This window comes from Narcine bancroftii, chromosome 5 (genome assembly GCF_036971445.1).
Source record: "Narcine bancroftii isolate sNarBan1 chromosome 5, sNarBan1.hap1, whole genome shotgun sequence".
Classification (NCBI taxonomy): Eukaryota; Metazoa; Chordata; class Chondrichthyes; order Torpediniformes; family Narcinidae; genus Narcine; species Narcine bancroftii.
Window position 1 is genome coordinate 47,260,695 of NC_091473.1, and position 14,996 is coordinate 47,275,690.

General features: G+C 42.8%; 1 protein-coding gene across 1 annotated transcript in view; it reads left to right on the forward strand.

Moving 5' to 3' along the window:
- The window catches only part of LOC138765291 (collagen alpha-1(VII) chain-like), a 174,885-nt gene that overhangs the window by 145,585 nt on the left and 14,304 nt on the right, over positions 1–14,996 (forward strand). Inside the window, exons 38-39 of the mRNA XM_069942337.1 lie at positions 2,820–2,855; positions 4,567–4,620. Coding sequence (XP_069798438.1) covers positions 2,820–2,855; positions 4,567–4,620 — 90 coding nt within the window. The remainder of the gene's footprint in view (positions 1–2,819; positions 2,856–4,566; positions 4,621–14,996) is intronic.

The following is a 14,996-nucleotide window of genomic DNA, read 5'->3' on the forward strand; positions in this document are numbered from 1 at the left end:
AAAACCTGGGTAACTAAAACGGCATACAATACTCCGGGTGGCGTGACCAATGTCCTGTACAGTTCCATCATGACCTCTACATTCTGTCATTCACTTACATGTGCGTGGCAATGTATGTTGGCTAATTAATCTACCAGCCCACATCTTTGGGATGTGAAGGGAAACTGGAGCATCCAGAGGCAACCCATGTGGTGATAGTAAATGTGAGCAAACTTCACACAATCAGCAATGGAGATTGAACCCAGGTTGCCGGAGCTGTGTCGCAGCAGTTTGGCAAGCTGCACCATTGTTCTGCCTGCTTCAAACATTATTAATAATTCAAGCGAGGTCACTGAAAAAGCAGTCTGCCCTACCTATTCTTGCCCGTGTGTGACTCCAGTTCTGTACCAAGGTTTTGAACTGTTTTCAGTCCTTGAGCATAGACATGCATGATACTTTGGTTGTATTGAACCATTAAAAAAAAGCATTGCATGGACCACAAAGGTTCTTAAAAAGTGGCCCATGGCTGATTTTTGTCCATCTCCCACCATGGGAAACAATCTTTCAACATCTACTCTGTCCACATCTTTCAATATTCAAAATTTTTCAATGAGAGTCCCCCTCATTCTCCTAAATTCTGAGTGCAGGCCAAGAACTGTCAAAAGCTCCTCGTAGGATAACCCTTTCATTCCCGGAATCATCCTTGTGAATCTCCTCTGAACCCTCTCCAATGTCAGCAAATCCTTTCTTAAATGAGGAGCCCAAAAGTGCTCAAAATACTCCTAGTGGGGTCTCACAAGTGCCTTGTAATGGTTCAGCCTCACAAGCCTGCTCTTATATTTTATTCTTCTTAACGTGAGTACCAGCATTGCATTTGCCTTCTTTACCACTGACTCAACGTGCAGCTTTAGCTTCAGGCTATCCTGCATGAGGAGTCCCAGGTCCCTTTGCATCTAGGTATTTTCAATTTTCTTTCCATTTAAAAAAAAATTAGACTATCCATTTATTTTTTCTACCAAATTGCATGACCATACAATTTCTGGCATTATATTTCAATTGCCTCTTCTCTATCCATTCTCCTTATCTGTCTATGTCTTTCTGCAGTCTCCTTGTTTCCTCAACACTACTTGCTCCTCTGCCTACCTTATCTGCAAACTTGGCCACAAAGCCTTTCATTCCATAATCCAAATCATAAAAAGAAGCTGCCTCAAAATCGACCCCTGTGGAACTCCACCAGCAATTGGCAGCCAACCAGAATCTAATCCCTGTATTCTGACTCTCTGCTTCTTGCCAATCAGCCAATGCTCTCACCACACTTGTATGTTTCCTGCTATACCATGAGCTCTCATGAGGCACCTTGTCAAAGGCCTCCTGAAAATCCAACTACACAACATCCACTGCATTTCCTTTATCCAGACTGAATGTCACTTCTTCAAAGAATTCAGTACATTTGTCAAGCAAGATTTCCCCTTAAGGAAATCGTGTTGGCTTTGGCCTACCTTGTCGTGTGCCTTCAAGTACTCCAGAACCTCATCCTTCAAAATTGACTCCAACATATTCCTAATGACTGACATCAGGTTAACTGGTCTATAATTTCCTTTCTCTGCCTCCCTCTATTTTCCAGTCCTGGACCATGCCAGAATCCATGATTCCTGGAAGATCATTGTGTGATTAACAGCTTAATGTTAATAAATTTTGTTTGTATTTTTAAATGATAATTTTTAAAGTAATTCTGCTAATTAATGTCTCTGATCAGCAAGGACAGTGAAAAATTATTTTGACTGCGTGAGCTGTCAAAGAGCCATCAGAGGCAGGGCTGCAGGTTGAACTGCCTGCATCCTCCTCACTGAATGAATGCTATTATGCCTTGTGGCATTGCCATGGTGGCAAGGAGACAAGATTATAGAGAGCCATGCAGCAACATGAGGTGAGAGTGACTGCAGGAATGGTTCGAGGAGTAACTGCAAGGATTGGTAGGGTTCTATGTGATCCCGCCCATTAGCTATGCCCCCAGCCCAGGGTGATTTGTGGTACCATTTAGTTGCCATATTTCCTATTCAATGAACTCATAACTGGTGGCATTGTGCTCTGGGACTCACTGGGGCTGTGAAAGACATGAAAGAAATGCAAGTTCTTTCCTCTCTAGGGAATAAGTAATGGGTGATAAAATAATATCCACATCCAACAATAAATGAAAGGTGAATATTTCTGCAGTAGACTGAGTGAAAGTGTTGGGGTCAGGTCACTTTTTATCTGAGTGCTACTGATACCATTACCACCTGTAGGGTGGTCGGCGACTAAACTGGCTTCCTCACCAGGCTTGCCTGGTGTGAGCTACTAGACACCCTTCAAGATGAAAAACAAGACCTTTTCAAAGGGTGGACGGTCCCTCTGGTAGGGTCAACAGCCATCTAGCAAGCTTGTGCTGTGAAGTGCGTAAAGGGCATCCCTTGCATCAAAGCTTGGTCTGGTCACTCACTGCAACAGAACTTCCCCCAGCCATCTTGTTCTCACCATACCACTGGATCTTGGAGGGGATGTCGAAAGGGTGGGTCTGGAGCTGTGCAAGCCCCTACTCACCTAAAATCCATTCACGTGCATATTTTTCCTTTCTGAGGAGTGGGATATCATCACATCACACCCTACAAACTGATTGAAAAGAACCATCATCATCCTATGTGGTGGGGAGCCAGAGGAAGAATTATTGTATGTGTGAAAGGGAAAAATGACATCTGCTCTATTACAGTATATCCCAGAGTTTTGGCAATGGCATAGACTTATCTATATTTCAATCAAATATATATTTTCATTTTCCATGTTTCACTGTAACTTTTTTTCAGGGAAGTCCAGGTATTCCAGGACCAAGAGGAAATCCAGTGAGTATAAATTTCAGAAAGAAATTCCTATCTTCAGTTAAGAGAATTGTCAAAGCCAACAGTTCTTGATTTTGTGGGCAATAGATTAAAAGGAAGTTGGTGTCTTAAGATTCAAGGTTCATCTTATTGTAATGTACACAGGATACATTGAAATGTTTTCCTTTGTTTGCCCTTCAAAGAATCGCCAGTTAATCAAGTGCCTTTAATAAAAGAGGAAAGAAAAGCATGAGGCCATGGATTTTACTACCTTCTCTGATATAACCACCCCTGTGGTCAACCTGAGTTTGATGCCTCATATCCTTGACCCTTGGTTGCAATTCCATGAATCATTAAGAAGTCATCGGTGCCTGAAGCCTGTCGGGAGCCCTGCTCATCATCAAACCTGGGCTCATTTGCTGGTTCCCAACATGAGGCTTTTGACCTTTGTCCAAGCTTGAGTTTGCTATAGCAGCCACACTTAGCTTGGGCTCCATACCACAACTTGACAGGACCGACAGATTCCTCTTCAACCACAGCATTCCAATGGCTCAGTGCTGGCTGGTCTGTTGCTGTGGGTTTTGTATCTAGAATGACCTCCCTGTGAATCTTTAGGAAGTGAGGCTAGAGTGAGCTATATAATAAAATCAAAATGTTCAATAGAGAAAGAGCCCTCCGGCCCACAACATCTACACCGATCATTGCACCCATCTATACTAATACCACTTAACTGCATTAGGTCTGTAACCTTTTGAGAGTTGGCAAGTTGTGGCATATTGTGAGAGTAACTACCTCCACCATCTCCTCAGACAGAGTGTTCCAGATCCCATCAGCTTTCCGAGTGAAAGAAATTCCTTGTGATCCTCTCCAAACTTCTTACCACTCAACTTTTACGTAAATCCGGTTTTCCGGGACATCCCCATCGTAGGAAAAAGATTCTTCCCATCTCGTTTATCAATTCCCCTCATAGTTTTATAATCCTCTCTCAGATTACCTCTCCATTTCCTCTGCCTAATTCTTAATCAAGAATGGGGCAGCATGGCAACGTAGTGGTTAGCACAACCCCATTACAGCATCAGTGACCCAAGTTTAAATCCACCACTGTCTGTTAGGAGTTTGTACATTCACCCCATCTCTGTGTGGGTTTCCTCCAGTTGCTCTGGTTTCCTCCCACATTCTAAAGGCATAGTGGGTTAATTAGTCACATGGATGTATTTGAGAACTATATATTTTGATATATAGGCTTTGGCCTACCTGGACCATGCCAGAATCCATGATTCCTGGAAGATCATTGTGTGATTAACAGCTCGTGGGCCAGGAGGCCCAATTACTGTGCTGTATCTCTAAATTAAAAAGAAATAAGTTGGCATTCTCCTATCTGCTCCTAAAAGATGGCTTCACATGCAACTTATCGATGTATGGAAGGAAGGTGATAGAAAAGTTTGAAGAGACTTCTCCAAAAAGTAAATTCAAGCCTTGACAACATTTACTGTCCAACCACCATCTCAAACAAGGAATCACTCATCATTGTCGCATTGCAATTTGAGGGAATTCTCTGCACACAGATTGGCTGCAGTGTTTCCTACAGTACCCAGTGAATACACTGCAGCAGTACTTTATTAGGGTATTGGTTGTCCTGAGGTTGTGAAAAACGCTACAAAAATGAAGTTTTGTTGTTGTTAGTACTTAAAGTACCAAACAAGAGAAAAATTCTGAGAGTTGTTTCTTGTTTCAGGGGGAGACTGGGTTACCAGGAAGAACAGGGCCAGTTGGTCCAAAAGGAGAAAGGGTGCGTATACACATCAGCCAATGGATGATGACTATTGAGAACTACCATTGGGTAGGGCTAAATGCATAACATTGAATAAACCAAAATGAAAGCTCCTAGAGTGCTAACTAATGCATGTGCAGTTGCTATTATAGGTGGAGTTGGGGGGGGGGGGGTCATAGTGACTTTGTTTGGTTTTGCTTTGGGGTTGTAACCCGTTCCGTTGATGCATGTGACCAAATGATTCGTGGGAGCAGAGACAGAGGAGACCAAAATCTGGTGGAGAAAGGAAATCTGGTGGAGGAACTCAGCAGGCCAGGCAGCGCCTGTGGGGGCAAAGGGATGGTTAACATTTCGGTTTGAGTCAAGATCATAAAGGGGAGATGATCAGGCTCTGACTGCCCATCAACCTCTCCTCACCTGGATCCACCCATCGCTTGCCAGTGTGGAGAGATGAGAGGAAGAAGGTGAGGCAGAACCAGGCAAGCAATGGGTGGATCCAGGTGAGAAGAGGTTGATGGGCAGATGGAGCCTGATTGGGGAGAGAAAGGAGGAGATGGTGCTAGAGGCTGGGAGCTGCACCTTCTGAAATTTGAGAAAGGAAAGTGATGCGGGCATCAAGATGAGGGAGGGTGGGTGGGTGGGAACAGCAGGAGGAGGAGGGCAAATAGAACCAGGAGGGTGAAGAAAAAGATGTGAGGTAACTTGGGAGCTGGGAGGGTCTTTGGAATGAAGGGAGGAGTGAGAGGACCTGGGTAGGTCAGAATGAGAGAAAAATGAACAGAGGAGGTGTGGGTTACCTGGAATTGGAGAATTCAGTGTTCATACCTTGTAGACTACCCCAAGTGGAATATGAGAAGCTGTTCCTCTAATTTTCATTTGGCAATCACCCTTGACATGGAGGAGGCCAAGGAAAGATGCTGTAGAAATGGCAAGAGGATTAAAATAGCTTGAATTGGGAGCTCGACAAAGAGGTCACTCAATGTAGAGGGGACCATACCAGAGGACCTAAATGAGGTTGGAGAGGGTGCATGTGAATCTGGAAGGGTTGTTTTAAGAACCTTAGTACTGGTGAGGGAGGAGATGTAGGGACAGGTTTTGTATACTCTACAGATGATGGGGAGAGATGACTGGCAGGGGGTGAGTGAACCAGGTTCTTACAGAAAGAGTGGTCCTTGCAGAAGATGGAAAAGGATGGGGAGGGGAAGTAATGGCTGATGGTGGGATCAGGTTGAAAATGACAGAAATGGGAAAGAATGATGTGCTGGATGTGGATGCTGGTGTGGTGAAAGATAAGGACTAAGGGGACTGTCTCTGTTTTGTCTGGGGGTGGGGGGGGATGGTGGTGAGGCAAAGTGAAAGCAGATGTGTAGGAAAAGGGGGTGTGGATAAGAGCTCCATCAACTACAACAGAAGGGAAGCACCTTTCTGTAATAAAGGACATTTGAGATGTCTTGGAGTACACAGCTTCAACTTGACAACAGATGTCAGTGAATCATAAAACTCTGTAGACCCTGTGATTATAGTAAAAACACATATGCTGGTGGAACTCAGCAAGGTCTTGCAGCATCTAAAGGAGATAAAAATATATAAAGCATGCAGACACTGTGATTGTAGTACCTTGAGGAAGGACATAGGCTCCAAAACGTCGGTTATATATTTTTACTTCCTCTGGTCGCTGAATTCTTCCAGCAGTTCTGTGTCAGAGACAGCAAAATTAAGAGAAAGGAACAGGATAGAACTATAGAACCATAGAATATTACAGCAAAGAAAACAGGCCCTTTGGCCCTTCTAGTCTGTACCAAACTATTATTCCGTCTAGTCCCACTGACTTGCATCCAATCCATAACTCTCCATACCCCTCCCATCCATTACCTGTCCAAATTTTTCTTAAATGTTAAAATTGAGCCCACATTCACCACTTGAGCTGACAGTTCATTCCACAACCCCACTACTCCCTGTGTGAAGAAATTCCCGCTAATGATCCCCCTAAACTTTTCCCTTTTCAACCTTAAACCATGTCCTCTGGTTTGTATTTCACCTACTCTCAGTGGAAAAAGCCTACTTGCATTCACTCTATCTATACCCCTCATAATTTAGTATACTTCATCAAATTTCCCTTCATTCTTCTATGCTCCATGGAATAAAGTTCTAACCTGTTTAATCTTTCCCTGTAACTCAGTTCCTGAAGTCTGGGCAACATTCTAGTAAATCTTCTCTGCACTCTATCCATCTTATTGATATCTTTCCTGTAGCTAGGTGACCAAAACTGCACACAATACTCCAAATTTGGCCTCATCAATGACTTATACAACTTAAGCATAACACCCTAACTCCTATACTCAGTACTTTGATGTATGAAGGCAAACATGCAAAAAATAAAACTTCATTTACAACCCTATCTACCTGGAGCGCCACTTTCACGGAATTATGTACATGTATTCCTAGTTTCTTCTGTTGTACTGCATTCATCAGTGCCCTAGCATTTACTGAACAGTTCCTACCTTTATTTTGTCCTTCCAAAATGCAACACCTGGGGAAAAAATGTGTAGAAACACAAACATCTGTAAATCCTAGAATCTTGGGTGAGCAGTGAAAAGCTGGAAGGACTGAGCAATTCAGGCAGCATTTATGTGATGTATCAATGTTTTGGGCCAGGACCCTTTGTTTAAACTAAAGCAAAAGGTCCTGATGCAAAAAGTTGACTGATCATTTCACTCCATGGATTCTGCCTGGCCCATTGAGTCCCTCCAGATTCTCATCCTTCACTCTGGAAGAAGGTGTAATCCAAGAAGTGGAATGGGTGAAGTAAATGACTTTGAATACTTTGCCTCCTGATATGGAAGTGGAGATGAAGAAAGTGGGAGAGTAGTGTCAGAAATCCATGAATTTGAGGGCAGGGTGGAAAATTGGGGTAAAATTGATAAAAATTGATTAGTTCTGCATGGGTGCAGGAGGCAGCTCCAGTGCAGTCATTGATGTGGCAAAGAAAGAGTTGCATAGTGGTGCCAGAGAAGATTGGAACAAGAATGATTCCACATAGCCAGTGAAAAGGCAGGAATAGCTAGAGGTGATGCAAGTGTCGATAGGTATCAGTTTGTAGAAAATGAGAAGAATTATAAGAGTTCTTCAGTATAAGAAGAGGATCTGCTAAGTGGAGGAGAATGTTTATCGAGAGGAACTGACTGAAGCTGTATTGTGGAAATAAACAGAGGACTTCTAATAGGGAATGTAGGTTTATGGGGACTGCATGATTATGACAAAAATGAGGCAGTGGGATCCAAAGAATTTAAAGTTTTTAAGATAATGGAGAACAACAATGTGTCCTGGATCAATGTGGGAAGAACTAGATAAAGGTATTGGGGGTGGGGGGGGGGGCGGTGGGGTGGATAAGCTCAGTAGGATGATCAGACAGAAACAATGGGCCTACTAGTACAGTCCTGTTTGTGGATCTTGGTTGTGGCAATTCATAGATGCATTGTTTAATAGGAAACATGTGGCATTGATGCACTGTAAATATAATAATTTAATGGCACAATGAATGCAAGGAGAGTCGGGGACAGATTTGAATTTCCTGACTATTTTTATGAATAAAATATACGTTTTGAAGTAATAAAAGGGCAATCATTAAACATTGGATTCCACTTCGAAATTTGATTAAATTTTCTCCAGTTGAGCCAAATTTCACAAATAGTATACAATGGGCAGTCAAATCTGAGTTGTGTTTAACGATAACATCCCAGGATGAACTTCTCCCTAAAGAATCTCGTATTGAGATTTACGTACTGGTTTCCTACAACTTTGTGTAGCAAGTGTGCTCAATCCCACAGAGCAGCAGTAGCCTAGCATCCTGATATTGGCTAAGGAGTGGGGCGATGATCAGAGAGAGAACTGCTTTCTAGGGGTGCCTGATACAGTCATAAGACCTTTGCTATACTGTATCGTTGAGAAAGCAACAGTAAATTTTTTTCCCCCGAGACAGAACATAGAACGCAACTACACAGTACAAGCCCTATGACCCTTGATGTGGAACCAACCTATATATTCCTTAAAAAATAGTACCTCCCTACCCCGTAACCCTCTATTTTCCTTCTATCCATGTTCCTGTCTAAGAGTCTCTTGAATGCTCCTAATGTTTCAGCCTCCACTACCATCCCTGGCAAGGCATTCCAGGCACCCACAACTCTCTGTGTTTATATAAAAAAACTTACCCCAATGTCTCCCCTAAACTTCTCTCCCTTCACTTTGAATATGTCCTCTGGTGTTTGCTACTCCTGCCCTGGGAAACAGGCGCTAGCTGTCCACCCTATTTATGGCTCTCATAATCTTGTAGACCTCTATTAAATCTCCTCTCATCCTTCTACACTCCAAAGAGAAAAGTCCCAGCTCTGCTAACCTTGCCACATAAGACTTATTTTCTAATCCAGGTAACATCCTTGTAAATCTCCTCTGCACCAGCTCCATAGCTTCCACATCCTTCCTATAATGAACACAATACTCCAAGTGTGGTCTCACTAAGATTTGTAGTTACATGACCTCTCTTTTCTCGAACTAGCTGGGGGAAGCAACAGTGGCTGCACCTCTGGCACAGGGTTGGCACCTGTGACTCAGAAGGGTAGGGAAAGGTAAAGGAGAGCAATAGGGGACAATAGTTAGGAGGACAGATGGGGGATTCTGTGGACACAGTAAGGAGAATCGGATGGTGGTGTGCTTCCCTGGTGCAAGGGTCCAGGATGTTGCTGGTCATGTCCAAGGTACCCTAAAATGGGAGGGAAATGAGCCAGATGTCGTGGTACTGGTCCTGAAAAATGAGTACAGGGAGTTAGGTAGAGAGCTGAAAAGAAGGACCGTGAAGGGAGTAATCTTGGGATTACTGCCTGTGCCACGCAATAGTGAGAGCAGGAATAGAATGGGGTAGAGGATGAATGTGTGGCTGAAGGGAGCAAGGGGCAGAGATTCAAGTTTCTGGATCACTGGGACCTTTTTTGGGGGAGGTGGGACCTGTACAGAATGGATGGGTTGCACTTGAATCCCAGAGGGACCAGGATCCTGGCGGGGACATTTGCTAAGGCTACCCGGGACACTTTAAACTAGACTGGTTGGGGGGAGGGAACCAAATGAAGGAGAACAGCAAGGAGAAGGTTAGATTGCAAACAGAAAGCTTGTAGACAGTGTTAGAGTAGGGAAAGGAAGGTGGTAGAGAAGGGAGATGCTCTGTACGAAGATGGAGGGGAGATGATAGAAAAAGAACATAATAGAGTTGTTTGTAAAGATAGGGGCAAACAGAGACTAAGTAGTGGGAAATCTCTGAAATGCATTTACTTTAATGCTAGGAGCATTGTAAGGAACGTGGATGAGCTGAGGGTGTGGATAGACACTTGACAGTATGACATTGTAGATTGTAGGAGGGATGTGATTGGCAGCTAAATATTCCTGGATTTTGTTGCTTTAGGTGTGATAGAATTGGAGGGGCAAGAGTGGGTGGTGTAGCATTGCTTGTCAGGGAAAATATTACAGTGGGGCTTAAGCAGGATAGATTGGAGGGCTCGTCCAGGGAGGTGTATGGGTGGAATTGAGGAATGGGAAAGGTGTAGTCACACTAATAGGGGTGTCTGACCACATAATGGGGAGTGAGAACTAGAGGAGCAAATTTGTAGGGAGATAGCAGATATTTGTAACAGGGTTGTGATAATGGGGGATTTTAATTTTCCAAATATAGATTGGGAAACCCATTCTGTGAAAGGGCTGGATGGATTGAAATTTATAAAATGTGTGGAGGATAGATTTTAACAGCAATACGTAGAGGAACTGTCTAGAGAAGGGGCAGTGTTGGATCTGCTGTTGGGGAATGAGATAGGGCAGGTGACAGAGGTATGTGTTGGGGAGCACTTTGAAGCTAATGGCACTATGATCACTAGATCCAATGTAATTATGGAAAGGGTTAGGTCAGGGCCTGGGGATGAGGTTTTCGAATGGGGAAAAGCTAGGTTTGAGGGGATGAGAAAGGATTTATGAGGAGTGGATTGGGATTATTTGTTTTATGGGCAGGATGTAGTAGAGAAATGGAGGTCTTTTAAAGGTGAGATTTTGAGGGTACAAAATCTCTATGTTCCTGTCAGGAATAAAAGGCAGAGTCAAAAGTTTGAGAGAGCCATGGATTTTGAGGGATTTTGGAAACTTGGTTTGAAAAAAGAGGGAGACCTACAATAAATATAAGAAACAAGGAATAAAGGAGATGCGTGGAGAATACATTGAATGTAAAAAGAATCTTAAGAAAGAAATTGGAAAAGCTAAAAGAAGGTACAAGGTGGCTATAGCAAGCAAGGTGAAAATAGAACCAAAAGGTTTCTACAAATATGTTAATAGCAAAAGGAGAGTGAGGGATAAAATTGGTCCCTTAGAGAATCAGAGAGGACAACTGTATGTGGAGCTAAATGAGATGAGGGAGATTTTGAATGTTCTTTTCTTCAGTATTCACCAAGGAGAAGGATATTGAATTGTATGACAAAGAGGGTAATTATGGAAAATGTAGTGATTAAGAAAGAGGAAGGACTGGAACTTTTAACCATATTAAGACAGATTTTCCCTAGGACTTTGAGAGAAGTTAGTGAGGAAATAGCAGTGGCTCTGACTGTGATTCTTCACGTCATTAGAGATGGGTATAGTGCAAGAGGATTGGTGTATTGCTAATGTGGTTCCATTGTTTAAAAAATTTTTGAGGAGCAAACCTAGCAATTATAGGCTTGTAAGTTTGATGTCTGCGGTAGGCAAGTTAATAGAAGTGTTCTTAGAGATAATATATATAAATATCTGGAGAGACAGGAATACTCAACATGGGTTTGTGCATGGAAGGTCATGTTTGACCAATCTTGTTGAATTTTTTAAGAGGTGACTAGAAATATTGATGAGGGGAAAGAAGTGGATGTTGTCTATATGGACTTCAGTAAGGCCTTTGATAAGGTTCTGCATGGAAGGTTAGTTAGGAAGGTTCAAATGCTAGGTATTAACTTTGAGATAGTCAAGTGGTTTCAACAGTGGCTGGAAGGGAGATGCCAGAGAGTCATAGTGGATAACTGTTTGTTAGGTTGGAGGCTGGTAGCAAGCAGTGTGCCTCAGGGTTCTGTATTGGGTCCCTTGCTGTTTGTCATTTACATTAATGATCTGGATGATGGGGTGGTAAATTGGATGTAAATATGCAGATAATACTAAAATAGGTGGAATTGTTGATATTGAAGAAGGTTTTCAAAGATTGCAGAGGGATTTGGATGGCTTAGCAGAGTGGGCTGAAAGATGGTAGATGGAGTTTAATGCTGAGAAATATGGAGTGCTTCATTTTGGAAGGAATAATCAAAACTGGACTTGCGTAGTAAATGGGAGGGCATTGAGGAATGCAGTGGAGCAGAAAGATTTATAAATAACAGTTCATCGTTCCCTGAAGGTTGAATCTCATGTGGAAAGGGTGGTGCAGAAGGCTTTTTGTATGCTGGCCTTATAAATCAAAGCATAGAATACAGGAATTGGGAAATTATGTTGAGAGTGTTCAAAGCATTGGTGAGGCCAAATTTGGAACAGTGTGTGCAGTTCTGGACACTGAATTGTAGGAAGGATATCAACAAGGTAGAGAGAGTGCAGAGAAGATTTATGAAAATGTTACCTGTGTTTCAGAATCTAGACTACAAAGAAAGGTTGAGCAGATTAGTTCTTTATTCCTTGGAGCGTAGAAGGTTGATGGGGGATTTGATAGAGGTATTTAAGATTATGAGGGGGATAGATAAGAGTTGATGCGAATAGGCTTTTTCCCTTGATGGTAGGAGAGATTGAAACAAGAGGTTAAGATTTAAGGGAAAAAAAGTTTAGAAGTAACATAATGGAAAACTTCTTTACTCAGAGGGTGGTAGCTGTATGGGATGAGCTTCCAGGAGGAGAAGTGGCAGCAGCGTCCATTTTGTCATTTAAGGAAAAATTGGATAGTTATATGGATGGGAGGAGAATGGAGAGTTATGGGCAAGGTGCAGGTAGGTAGGATTAGAGGATAGTACTTGGTTCAGTGTGGACTAGAAGGGCCGTAATGGCCTGTTTCCATGCTGTAATGGTTATATGATTATATAACTAAATCCACCTATTAATGGAGCCCAGCATCCCATAGGCCTTAACTATCCTATTAAATTGTGTGGTGACCTTGAGGTATGTATGGATTTGGACCCCACATTCTTAAGTAACCGACCATTAACCCTGTACTCAGGCTTCTGGTTTGTCCTTCCAAAATGCACCACCTCACACTTATCCAGATTGAAATCCATCTGCTACTTTTCTGCCCAACTCTGCATCCTGTCTATATCCTCTTGTAATCTTCGACAACCTTCAGCTCCATTCACAACTCCTCCAACCTTCACATCATCTACAAACTTACAGACTCATCCTTCTGCCTCTTCATCCAGATCATTTATAAAAATCACAAGGATCAGGGGTCCCAGAACAGATCCTTGGTCTACTCCACTAGTCACTGACCTCCAGGCAGAATATTTTCCTTCCACTACTACTCTGCTTTTTACCTGCGAGCCAGTTTTTTTTATCCACACAGCCAAAGTTATGGATCCCATGCCTCATGAGTTTCTGAATGAGTCTCTTATGGGGGATCTTGTCAAATGCCTTACTAAAATCCATGTAGACCACATTTACCACCCGATCTTCATCAATTTCTTTTGTTACCTCCTCAAAAAACTCAATTAGGCTAGTGAGGCACGGCCTTGCCTCCACAAAGCCATGCTGACTATTCTGAGTAGACTGTACTTCTCCAAATGCTTATAGATCCTATCTTGAAGAATCCTCTCCAATATTTTGCACAACCCTAATGTAAGACTCACTAGTCTATAAATCCCAGAATTCTCCCCATGACCTTTTTTAAAAAATGGGACTACATTTGTCATTCTCCAATCCTTCGCCACCTCCTCTGCATCCAAAGAGGATTCAAAGATCATAACTACTGCTCCTGCTATTCCCTCACTTCTCACAGCAACCTGGGGTATATCACATCTGGCTCTGGGGACTTATTAATCCTGATGTTTTTAAAGAAGATCCAACTCTTCCTTAATCTCCACTGTCCACACACAGGCCTGTTCTATTCTGACCACCCTGACCAAGAACATTTACTCAATACTGAAGCAAAGTATTCATTTCGGACCTTCCCAATTTCTCCACCTCCAGGCACATGTTGGGCCCTTTATCCTTTAGCAGCCTCACTTTCATTCTTGTCATCCTTCTGTTCTTCACATAGGCCTAGAATGCCTTGGGGTTCTCCTTAATTCTATATGCCAAGGCCTTCTCATGCTCCTTTCTGGCTGTCATATATTTCTCATGAGCCCTTCCTGTTTCCTTCTTCCTGTATCCAATATATGCTTCCTTCTTCCTCTTGACTAGCTACCTCTCTTGCTTTGTCAACCACAGTTCCCTTTTCCTACCATCTTTTCCTTGTCCCATCAGGACAAATTGCTCCTGAGCCCAACACAAGTGGTCCCTAAACTTCTTCCACATTAATTTTGTGCTTTCACCCTTGAACGTTTCCAATTTACTCTCACTAATTCCTGCCTCATCCCATCATAATTAGCCTTTCCCCAATTTAAAAAAATCCCATTTTTTTTGCCTTTATCCTTGTTCATGGCTATGCTTAAGCTCAGGGAGTTGTGGTCACTCTCACCAAAATGCTCCCTCACCAAGAAGTCCACCACCTAACCTGGTTCATTACCCAGAACCAGATCCAGTATGGCCTCTTCTCTCGTCAGCTGGTCCACATACTGTATCAGGAATCCTCTTGAACACAACTGACAAATTCAGCTCCATGCATCCCTCTTGCAGTCAGGAGGTGCCAGTCAATATTAGGGAAGTTGAAATTGCCCATAACTACAACCCTGTATTTCCCACACCATTCTATAGACTACTTATAGTACAGTGATTGCTCCCTTCCTATTTCTGACTTCTATCCACATTGTCTCAGTAGACACACCCTCTGCAGCATCCTCCCTTTTTATATCTGTGATACTATCCCTGACCCATAATGATACTTCTCCTCTCTCCTTCCAACTCCCTCTCCCTTTACCTACCATATTATTCTTTTTAAAATACCTAAACCCTGGTATCTGCATCAGCCAATCCTGCCCTTCTGCCAGCCAAGTCTCTGTAATGGCCACAACATCATAGTTCCACATACTGATCTATGCTCTAAGTTCATCCCCTTTATGCCTAATACGTTGAAATAGACACATTTCAGATTCTCTAACTGGCTACCTTTATGCCTGTCCTTCCTCACAAACTCAGAACACAAGCCATCATGCTTTTGATCTTCTGCCCTACTCTCTGAACTCGCATTCTGGTTCCCAGCCCCCTGCCAAACTAGTTTAAAT